Raw genomic sequence first — 12,048 nt, 5'->3', positions numbered from 1 at the left:
AACCCCGTCTCTACTAAAAATACAAAAATTAGCTGGGTGTGGTGGCGGGCGCCTGTAATCCCAGATACTCAGGAGGCGGAGGCATGAGAATTGCTTGAACCCAGGAGATGGACGTTGCAGTGAATTGAGATCACACCACTTCACTCCAGCCTGGGCGACAGAGCAAGACTGTGTCTAAAAGAAAAGAAAAAAGAAAAAGAAAATAATTGCCATTCCTTTTAATGGCAAAAATCGCAATTACTTGTGCACCAACCTAATAAATGACCAGCACTTGGCAGGCATGCGTGACAGTTCTCTTCCACCCTCTTCCTCCTGGACTGCATCCATATGGATTAAACAGTAAACATCCTGGAAGCAAGCATTATCAACCTTAATAGATAGTATCATGTGTCATGGGAATACTTAATAAGAATCTGGTGACCGGCAAATAGATGATTTAATCACAAAGACCACTGAATTCCATAGATGCCAGCAACTGGAACCAAATAATAAGATATAAATTCGTCTCAGTGTCATTGAGCTTATGATCTGTAAAATCAAGAATGTCTGGTGCCTAGAATGGGTGGAACTGAGGCAAAACATCTTTAAAAACTCCCTTATTCAGCATGAATGGTGAATAAGTACTTTCAGTAAACACATACTTAAATGTCCAACCTGTTATGGGGATATGGGCTTGGTAAGTTCTTTATTCAGAGTTGGGGTCTTGCTCTGCTGCCCAGGCTGAAGTGCATTGGTGCAATCATAGCTCACTGCAGCCTCGAACCCCTGACCTCAGGTGATCCCTCCACCTCATCCTCCCGAATAGCTGAGGCTACAGGCATGCGCCACCATGCCTGGCTAATTAAAAAATGTTTCTTTTTGTAAGGAAGAGGTCTTGCTATGTTGCAAGGCTATGGTAATTTTTCCAAAAAATTAAGACACAAAGATTGACAAGTAACACAAAAGTATATCAAGCTGGGCACGGGGGCTCACGCCTGTAATCTCAGCAATTTGGGAGGCTGAGGATGGGAAATCACTTGAGGTCAGGAGTTTGAGACCAGCCTGGCCAACATGGTGAAATCTTGTCTGTACTAAAACACAGAAATTGGCTGGGCATGGTGGCACATGCCTGTAAGTCCAGCTACTCAGGAGCCTGAGGCAGGAGAATTGCTTGAACCCAGGAGATGGAGGTTGCAGTGAGCTGAGATCACGCCACTGCATTCCAGCCTGGGTGACAGAGCAAGACCCTGTCTCAAAATAAAGGAAGGACGGGAGGGAAGGAAGGAAGGAAGGAAGGAAAGAAGGAAGGAAAAAAAGAGAGAAAGAAAAAAGTATATCAAGCATATTTTATCGTAATTAGGGGATTCAGAGATCTGAGAGACTGGGAGTGCATGAAAGTCATGCTTTTAACCAAATATTCTCATGAGTCTGGGGACATATAAAGTTCTAATAGTATGTAATGCCAGAGAGTTCCTGAATCCAGAGGGGCAAAATGAATTCATATGCACAAAGCACCCAGCACCACGGATGGAATGTGGTCAGCACTTGACTCAGTTTGAGTGATTTTCCATCTGGAAGCCAGGTGTGATTGATGGAAAGGTCGACGGCAGACCCCTGAGCTAAGGTCTTCTAGCCTCCTCCCTGCCTTCAAAAGGGTTTCTGTAGGGAACTCCTTTTGGTGCTCTAGGAAAATTAGTTCTATATGCAATGTGAGCCCCTCACACAGGGTTTTCTGGAGAGGTCAGGAAGACTTCCCTTCTTTTTTTTGGACAGTCTTACTCTGTTGCCCAGGCGGGAGTGCAGTGGCACGATCTCGGCTCACTGTAACCTCTGCCTCCCGGGTTCAAGCTATTCTCCTGCCTCCGCCTCCTGAGTAGCTGGGATTACAGGCACCTACCACCACACCCAGCTAATTTTTGTATTTTTAGTAGAGACAGGGTTTTGCCGTGTTAGCCAGGCTGGCCTTGAACTCCTGACCTCAGGTGATCCTCCCACCTCAGCCTCCCAAAGTGCTGGGATTACAGGAAGGAACCACTGCACCCAGTCAGGCTTGCCCACTATCCAGCTTGGAGTTTCATCCCATTTCTTCTTGTCCCTTCCTTGGGAGACAATGAAAAAGTTGTTACTTCCGTGTGACTGCAGGGTTCTCACACCACAAAGATAAGGCAGACTGGCTTATTGGAGGGGCTGTGTATTTGTGTGTATGTGTGTGTGTGTGTGTCTGTTGTTTGTGTTGACCTAAAAATTAAACAAGTAAAGATAACAAAATCAAACCAAAACTAAAACCTTTCCCATCAAAAGTGCCACAATCTTTGGGGTCTTATCTTTTTCTTTATTCTTTATTCTTCCATTCATGTAGAAGGAACAGTCAATATTGCTGACTTAATGAAGGCCATCTGAGCACCTTAGTAAAATTATCAGACCCAAAATTCAGACAAATGAAAAATAGAATCATTGCTATAACATGGGCCAGCCACCGTGGCTCACACCTATAATCTCAGTCCTTTGGGAGGCTGAGGTGGGATGATCACTTGAAGCCATGAGTTCAAGAACAGGCTGGGTGACACAGCAAGACCCTGTTTCTACAAAAGTAAAAAAATTAGCCTGGCATGGTGGCACACGACTGTAGTCCCAGCTACTCAGCAGGCCGAAGCAGGAGGATTGTGTGAACCTGTGAATTCCAGGCTCTAGTGAGCTGTGGTTGTGCCACTGCATTCCAGCCTGGGTGACAGAGCAGGACTCTCTTTATTTTATTAAAATAAATAAATAAATAGGCCGGGTGCGGTGGCTCATGCCTGTAATCCTAGCATTTTGGGAGGCCGAGGTGGGCGGATCACGAGGTCAGGAGATCAAGATCATTCTGGCTAACACGGTGAAACCCCGTCTCCACTAAAAATACAAAAAATTAGCTGAGCATGGTGGTGGACGCCTGTAGTCCCAGATACTTGGGAGGCTGAGGCAGGAGAATGGTGTGAACCGAGGAGGTGGAGCTTGCAGTGAGCCGAGATCACGCCACTGCACTCCAGCCTGGGTGACAGAGCGAGACTCTGTCTCAAAAATAAAACAAAAACAAACAAACAAACAAACAAACAAATTGACTGGGTGTGGTGGCTCATGCCTGTATTTCCAGCACTTTGGGAGGCCAGGGTGGGAGGATCTCTTGATGTCAGGAGTTCGAGACCAGCCTGGCCAACATGGCAAAACCGCCATCTCTACTAAAAATACAAAAATTAGCTGGGTGTGGTGGCACATTTCTGTAATCCCAGCACTTTGGGAGGCTGAGGTGGGAGGATCACTTGAGGTAAGGAGTTCAAGACCAGCCTGGCCAACATGGCAAAACCCCGCCTCTACTAAAAATACAAAAATTAGCAGGACGTGGTGGTACATGCCTGTAATCCCAACTACTCAGAAGGCTGGGGCAGGAGAATCGCTTTAACCCAGGAGGCAGAGGTTGCAGTGAGCCAAGACCGTGCCATTGCACTGGGCAACAAGAGCGAAACTCCGTATCAAAAAAATATATAAATAAAATAAAAGGATGCTGATGGCATTTTCAAGTCCTCCTATTAATTTCGAATCGAGTCGTTGTCCCTTGTGCTGCCCGCAGCAGCATTTTGAAACCTTTTCCACGCTCCAGATCTCAATCCCACCTCCAACTCTGCTGAGCTCCCAGCCCTCTGATGTGGGATTCTTTAAATTCCATCTCTGCCACAAAATGTCTGTTTCTTTGCCCATCTCCTAGTTTCTGGTGAAGAGGCAGATGTGCTGTTCCAACTTCTGATGGCAAAGACCTTCCTAATTGGTGTGATTACCTGTTAGATCTAATGAGAGCAGCAGGAAAAAACTTCCTAGGGATGAGGGGTTAGCAAGAGTAGAGAAGACCTGAGTGGGTGCGCTCTGGGGCAGAGGGAAGAGGCCCAGCCCATTCCTTTCCCTCTCATTGGTCGTGTGGGGTTGCAAGGAGGATTCAGTTTAATGACAAAAGAATTTCATCACTTGGAAGAAATAAAGGAAACCACCTTGGCCCTTCACAGTTAGGTGCTAGATTGATCAAGACTTGGGATGGAAGGAGCAGACAGAGTGAGTCAGGGATCTGAGATTGAACCGTTCTGCCCCTGTAAACCTTAGGAAATTAATCAAGGAAGAAGGGCAGGAGAGAAACAAAAATAAACCAAATTTGCCACACACTCAGCGTTGATCATGAGGCCAGCTTGTTTTCCAACTCGCTTCCTCATAGGCGTTTGCTGCCTATTGCCCCAGAATCACATCGACCGTATTATAAGATTATAGTTCTTAATAAGGTAATGATTTATATTCCTTTGGGATATAAATATACCTAGTAACGGGATATACCTAGTAACGGGATTTCTGGGTTGAATGGTATTTCTGGTCCTAGATCTTTGAGGAATTGCCACACCATCTTCTGATAGATTGAATAAAGAAAATGTGGTACATATACACCATGGAATACTATGCAACCATAACAAGGAACGAGATCATGTCCTTGCAGGGACATGGATGGAGCTGGAACCCATCATCCTCAGCAAACTAACACAGGAACAGAAAACCAAACACTGAATGTTCTCACTCATAAGTGGAAACTGAACAGTGAGAACATATGTTGGGGGTGGGTGATGGGGAGGAGAGCATCAGGAAAAATAACTAATGCATGCTGGCTTAATGCCCAGGTAATGGGTTGATAGGTGCTGCAAACCACCATGGCACACATTTAAATGTAACAAACCTGCACATCCTGCACATGTATCCCAGAACTTAAAAAATTAAAATTAATGAAAAAGTAAGCGAGGCGTGCGCACACTACACACACATGATTATAGTTCCTCCCTTTTTTGAGACAGAGTTTTCACTCTTGTTGCCTAGGCTGGAGTGCAATGGCACGATGTTGGCTCACTGCAACCTCTGCCTCTGGGGCTCAAGCAGTTCTCCTGTCTCAGCCTCCCGAGTAGCTGGGATTCCACGCACATGCCACCACGCCCGGCTAATTTTTGTATTTTTAGTAGAGATGGGGTTTCATCATATTGGTCAGGCTGGTCTCGAACTCCTGACCTCAGTTTATCCACCTGCGTTGGCCTCCCAAAGGGCTGGGATTACAGACGTGAGCCACTATAGTTACCCTTAATTGCCCTATTGATAACAACTTGAACAGTATAGAACATTAAGTTTTCCCTTTGAGATATTCTTTAGGTTCTGCATATCAATGAGACTACTGATGTCAGCTGGTCTGAAGGACCCCATGGGGAGCTGACTTACCAAAGAATGCAGTTTCCACATCCTGATGGTTTCATCAAATCAACAACCCTAATTTTTCAGTCTCTTGCCCTTCACAATCCCCTTAAAAACCCTAGCTCAACACTCCTCAAGGAATGGATTTGAGGGTTCCTCCTGTCTCCTTGCTCAGCTACCCTACTGTCATTAAACTGTTTCTCTGCTGCAAACCCTGCTGTCTCAGTGTATTGGTCTATTACTGAACAGTGGGCATAAGAACCTGGTGGTCCTGTAACAAGATGTCAGCAAGGGCATGGTTGACGTAGCTGGATAAAAGGCATGCAGGTTAGGCTAAGGGCAAAAGAGGATAGGGAGGAGTTGACAGTTTGGGAGAGATGGGGAGGCCCCAAAGGGCTCAAGGCTGGGCGGAGGAGAGGGAGATTTAGGAGGTGAAAGTAATGCAACTGTGCAATCAGGTCTTGATAGAAGAAGGGAAAGGTTCAAAATGCTAACAGGCCCCTGTTTGTGGATATGGGAGCAATATGGAAGTGAAGGGTCTCAGGTGAGTCACAGGGTCTCAGACAAACTCCTCTAGTCCTAGGATGCTGAGCAGGTGCACTCAGGGCTTCAATATTCTCTTCCTAGACACCTCTGCCCAAAATGCAATCAAGGAGGCTCTTTCTTGCATGTAGAAAGGCCTGTGAGCATTAAATATATTCACCCATGACTTTGATCATGCTTGATTCTTAAAACTAAACATAAATCAATGAGCTTGTGTCTGGGGGACAAAAAACCCTGACATAATGTTTTAAAGAAGTTTCTCTGAGATAAAAATATGCAAAAGGGATTATGTAATGAAGGTCCCAGAGGTCATACAAGAATGCAACGTGCAAATTACAAAATAACAGCTTTTTAAAATGAAATAAGATAACGCATTTTAAACCACTTAGTGCAGTACCTGGACTAATAGGCTCACACCTGTAATCCCAGCACTTTGGGAGGCTGAGGAGGGGGAATCACTTGAGGTCAGGAGTTCAAGAGCAGCCTGGCCAACATGGTGAAACCCTGTCTCTACTAAAAATACAAAAATTAGTCTGAGTGTGGTGGCTCATGCCTGTAATCCCAGTATTTTGGGAGGCCGAGGCGGGTGGATCACGAGGTCAGGAGATTGTGACCATCCTGGCTAACATGGTGAAAATCTGTCCCTACTAAAAATACAAAAATTAGCCGGGCGTGGTGGCGGGCGCCTGTAGTCTCATCTACTCGGGAAGCTGAGGCAGGAAGATTGCTTGAACCCAGGAAGCAGAGGTTGCAGTGAGCCAAGATCGTGCCGCTGCACTCCAGCCTGGGTGACAGAGTAAGACTCTGTCTCAAAAACAAACAAAACTAAACAAAACAAAAATATTACCATAGTTATTGGTTAGGTGATGGTTAGGTACCTAACCATGGTTAGATAATACCATAATTATTACCATAATTATTATGTTTATTAAATATTATGGTAATAATTATTAATAAACATTAATAATTATTTTATAACAATCAATAGCATTATTACTAAACATAATTATTAATAATTGCATTATTATTGATAAATATTATAATTGCTATTAATGATCATTCATTCTATAGTAATCATATTACATTAATTATAAATAAGCTATTGACAAATCATTAAAGGAAACCCACCAAGGCTTCTGTTTGGTAGCCCCTTTGTCAGGCATTTATTTTATTAATGTATAAGGTTTTGAGAAATAAAAAGGCCTTACTTAGAATTTAGATTATTTCCCAGTATAGCCTGACCTTTCCCAAATTACTAAGATCTATGACATTTCCCTGAACAAAACACTGATCCACCAACAAAGGCTGTTCTGGAAAATGAGATGATACCCAAAAATACCCTTCTCCACCCATCTCAAGAGTGCTCACTAGCAGTAGAGGGCTTGAGTCCCACATACTTTCATTGTGTGGGGCTCACATCGTCTGTCAGCCTGGAGCGAGATGGATTGGGAAGGCCAGGTCTGCTGTTTTCCCGTTTCAGTTCCCAATCTCTTCCCTCCTCATCCCTCCTAACCCTCGCAAGACCCCTGCATGTCCTGCTGGAAATGGCCTTGGCTGTGACCACCCCATCCTACCCTTATAAGATCAGTGTGACTCCCACTTCAGATACAGTCGTTGATGCTATCACCCCATTGTCACAGCAAGGAGACCAAGGCAGCTTCAGGACCACAGCTGGGTTTTGTTTGATGCATGTGGCATTTTTGCAGTGTTTGAATTTGAGTGACTCCAGAAGAGATCATCACTTTCTGCTTTGCAGCAGTCTCCACTACTCCCTCTCTCCCACTGCTTGCAACCTTGGAGTATAGGCCATCTCCTGTTCCCTCCTGTCATGGCATTTAACGCTGGCTCCATAATGCAGCAGTTCAGCCAAGACAGGACTGATGGGAGCCTGGGTTTGCATGGACAGTTCTGGTGCCTGGGACCAGCTCAGCCCCAAGCACACTAGCCTCACTCCATAGCCCTCACTGGCTCTAAGGGAGACAGCTACAAGACCAGGCAACCAAATATATCCTTCTGGCATCTATGTGACAGCTTCCAAACTATGTATACTGACTTATTTAAATGTTCAAAAAAATAATAAAAGAAAAAACAATTTGACCTCCTTAAGAAATGTCAGCATTGAAGAGAAAAGTCGCTGACAACCTGCTATATGCTTTAATGTAATTAAAATTTTTTTCCTATACATCAGGGCTATTAAAGCCACTCTGATTTTCAAAATTGAAAAGAAGGATTAAATCCTTTAGCTTCTCAGGAATTCTCTACCGATTAGGAGATTCAGTAGGCTCTTTTTTTTTTTCTTTAAATTTGCTTTCATGAATAAAAAAATATATAACCTTTCATGGGTCTCTTTTTTGGCCTCCAGAGAACCTTACTTCTTCTGTAACTACTTGGTTAAGTTCATGAGACGACTCTGTACCTGCTGTTTTTTTCTTTTTTTTCTTTTTTTTGGCCAGTGCATTTGGGAACATACAGGTCATCCATTCCTAAGAATTCTGCGAAGTAGATGTAATCACCCTGATGTTTATAGATGAGGAAACACAGAGAAGGTCCATCCTTTGCCTGAGCTCACACAACGGACTCTACCCAAGTTTGCTGGACAGCCAAAATAGGCTCTTTGCACCGCCCCATACAGCCACCACCAAGGAAAGGCAAACGGCACAAAACCACACATGCACTCACACACAGACCTCAGAGAGCCTTGAGAGAAAGGACAGGGTCAGGGGAGATTCTCCAAAAAATGCAGAATTTGGAGGAAAAAGGCAGAGAAAATGAAGCCCACCACATCTTAGCAAAAAAGATCTTTAACCTCAGTCCTGAATTTTTGGCTTCGGTACAAGGCCACATCAGCCCAGAAGCCTGTGTGTAAACACATTTTTCATATAGAGAATGTGGTGCATTGGCCTGTCCCGGACTGGGGAGGGGACGATGGAGGGGCACCTACCTCCTTCGAACTCTGTTTGGCAGTTCCCCGAGGTCTCATTCAGGCTCTCTTCCTCGTTGATAATGATGTTCTCAATGTCCTTCATCGTTAGGTGGTCTCGGAAGGCATGATAGAGAATGTGCTTCAACTCTTCCAGAGTTATCCTTTGCATGTCAAACTGTGGAGATAAAGAGTAGTGAGATGGTCAGAGCATGCGGAGATGGGAAGTCAGCTTGGGCCATGACAGGCAAGACCCACAGCTGCTCTGCAGGAGCTTGTCTCAGCGTTTCAGGATATCAGTTTTCCATCCTGTTCAGCTCCAAGTATACTCGTGAACTTGCAGGGACTTATTGGGATGGTGGAGAGTGGAACATATTCCCTTCACTTTAGATTCTTCGAGGAAAAAAAAAGCCACCTGCCAGTCTGGTTTCCTATTCACCCGGCCATCTGCTGCCAACCCTGCGTATCTCGTGTACTTTAGAATGGTGAAACTATTCACATAATGCATACGTCTCTAAACATTTTATAATTTACCAATACTCTGGCAATTCCCATATTGGTTTAAGTATGTATCTTTTTGTTTTTTTTTGAGATGGAACCTTGCTCTGTCACCCAGGCAGGAGTACAGCAGCGAGATCTCGGCTCACTGTAACTTCTGCCTCCTGGGTTCAAGCAATTCTCCTGCCTCAGCCTCCTTAGTAGCTGGAATTACTGGCACCCGCCACCACACTCAGCCGATTTTTTTGTATTTTTAGTAGAGACGAGGTTTCACCATGTTGGCCATGCTGGTTTTGAACTCCTGACCTCAAGTGATCTGGCTGCCTTGGCCTCCCAAAGTGCTAGGATTACAGGCCTGTAATTAGGCACTGTAATTAGGACTGTAACAGCACTGTAATTAGGCCACCACACCTGGCCTAATTATGTATCTTTTTTTTAAAAAAATATAGAGACAGAGTCTTGCCCTGTCACCCAGGCTGGAGTCCAGTGGCGTGATCACAGCTCATTGCAGGCTTGAACACCTGGGCTGAAGCCGTTCTCCTGCCTCAGCCTCCCAAGTAGCTGGGATTACAGGCATGAGCCACTGTGCCCGTCTAATATTTATAATTTTTTTTGTAGGGACAAGGTCTTGCTATGTTTCCCAGGCTGGTCTCAAACTCCTAGCCTAAAGTCCTCCTCCTGTCTTGGCCTCCTGAAAGTGCTGGGATTACAGGTGTAAGCCACTGTGTCTGGCCACGAATCTTGTTCTAACAAGATAAAAACACAAGTTCAAAGTCATGTTCATGAAGAAAAGCTGCTGAAGGAGAGGTGCAGAATTCCTGATTACATCCTTAGTCGCCCCCTCGGAAAGAAAAGACTGTACTCTTCCACTCCATTTATATTAGGTTTAATAGTGTCACTTCTTTCTTTCTTTTTTTTTTTTCCCGAGATGGGCCCCGCCCCATCTTGCAGGCTGAGTCCAGTGGCACGACTCGCTCACTGCAACTCTACTTTCCAGGTCTGCCACCTCAGCCTCCCGAGTAGCTGGATTACAGGTGTGCACACCACACCCAGCTAATTTTTGCATTTTTTAGTAGAGATGGGGGTTTTGCCATGTTGGCCAAACTGGTCTCCAACTCCTGACCTCAGATGATCCACCTGCCTCGGCCTCCCAAAGTGCTGGGATTACAGGCGTTGGCCACCATGCCTGGCTGGTAGTGTCACTTTCCTGGCCAATGCAATGTGAGTAGAAGTCACATCTACCACATCTAATTCACAGCTTTATGAATCATTGTGTGGTTCTAACATTTGTTGTTTTCCTCTGCTATGAGAATTGCACGCCCCAGATAGGGGCTGTTCCTTCAGGCTGGGTCTCAGAATGAGGATAAAGTGGGGAACATCTGCAGCTGAATCACAATGGACAGCTCACATCAGGAATACCCTGTGTTGTTATGAGCCGTTGAGATGTGGGGCTTGTTTGCTACCGCAGCGTAACTTAGACCATTGTTGGTCTATGTCAAAAATAGAGAAATCGGTAAATAAAACCAAGAGGCTACCATAACCAAAATTCTAAAATACAATGTACTGGTTCCAGAGCCAGGCAGTGAAAAATAAGAAAACCGTGACCGGAGGCTGGAAAGACAGAGATCCCTGTTATATAATAGCCAAACATTTGGTAAAACTGTTGCCTGTGATACCTTGGATGACAGGTAGATATTGAATCCAAGTTCTGTGGCTTTAGGTAAAAAGTTTGCGAAACAGAATGCCGTGACTCACAACTGAAATTAGTTGCATCCAACAGAGCACTACAAGAAAGAGATGAGCTCAGGAAAGAATTGGTTGATTTGCAAACCAAAAATAAAAACAATCCAGAAATTCCTGGTGTTGCAGCATTGAAAGAAGCAATTGTTTCTTTTTTTCTCGTAATGATCTGTTATCTTCCTATCCCCACATTTCTCAAAGCCCCCTTTTCTATTTCTATTTCTTTTCTATTTCTAGTTCTATTTTTTCAGAGACAAGGTGTCGCTCTGTGGTCCAGGCTGATTTGCAGTGGTGTGATCATAGCTCACTGCAACTTCAAACTTCTGGGCTCAAGTGATCCTCCTGCCTCAGCCTCCTGAGTAGTTAGGACTACAGACATGCAGCACCATGTCCAGCTATTTAATTTATTATTATTATTATTATTATTATTATTATTATTATTAGAGCTGGAGTCTTGCTCTGTCACCCAGGCTGGAGTACAGTGGTGCAATCTTGGCTCACTGCAACCTCCACCTCCCAGGTTCAAGTGATCCTCCTGCCTCAGCCTCCCAAGAATTACAGGGATTACAGGCACATACCACCACACCCAGCTAATTTTTGTATTTTTAGTAGAGACAGTGTCTCGCTATGTTGCCCGCCTCAGACTCCCAAGAAACTGGGATTATAGATGTGTGACACCACACCTGGCTAATTTTTGTATTTTTAGTGGAGACGGGGTTTCACCATGTTGGCCAGGCTGGTCTCAGACTCTTGGCCTCAAGCAATACTCTGACTTCAGCCCCCGAAGTGCTGAGATTACAGGCGCTGCACCAGGAACAATTGTTTCTCATCTCCAACTAGTAAGAGCTAAAATAAAGAAATGCTTTAAGTAATAATACAGCCCTATTAAAACAAATCAATGCCTCTTTAAAAAATCTCTGGATGTGTTAAGTGACTCTCCTAGGAAGCCTGTTATTAAGTTTAGAGAGAGGTATGTCTCAAAAATAATTGTGGATGTGTTTATTAGCATAAACTGATTGGAGCCAGATAAAAATATAACTAAGTCCTTGAGAGCTGTACTGGACAAGAGCCAACACTCTTGGATTAAAAGACACTATAACTGTTCCAAACTTTAAAAGATCTTTGGG

At 44.4% G+C, this 12,048-nt stretch overlaps 1 protein-coding gene across 6 annotated transcripts in view; it reads right to left on the bottom strand.

Moving 5' to 3' along the window:
• The window catches only part of CALN1 (calneuron 1), a 662,369-nt gene that overhangs the window by 22,591 nt on the left and 627,730 nt on the right, over nucleotides 1-12,048 (bottom strand). For all 6 annotated transcript variants that reach the window (XM_031665448.1, XM_031665450.1, XM_031665452.1 and 3 more), the window contains one exon: nucleotides 8,705-8,861. In XM_031665448.1, the coding sequence (XP_031521308.1) occupies nucleotides 8,705-8,861 (157 nt within the window). The remainder of the gene's footprint in view (nucleotides 1-8,704; nucleotides 8,862-12,048) is intronic.

Source organism: Papio anubis, chromosome 4 (assembly GCF_008728515.1).
Source record: "Papio anubis isolate 15944 chromosome 4, Panubis1.0, whole genome shotgun sequence".
In the NCBI taxonomy this organism is placed as follows: domain Eukaryota; kingdom Metazoa; phylum Chordata; class Mammalia; order Primates; family Cercopithecidae; genus Papio; species Papio anubis.
Note: the sequence above shows the minus strand (reverse complement) of the source record. Positions and strands in the feature narration are given on the sequence as shown.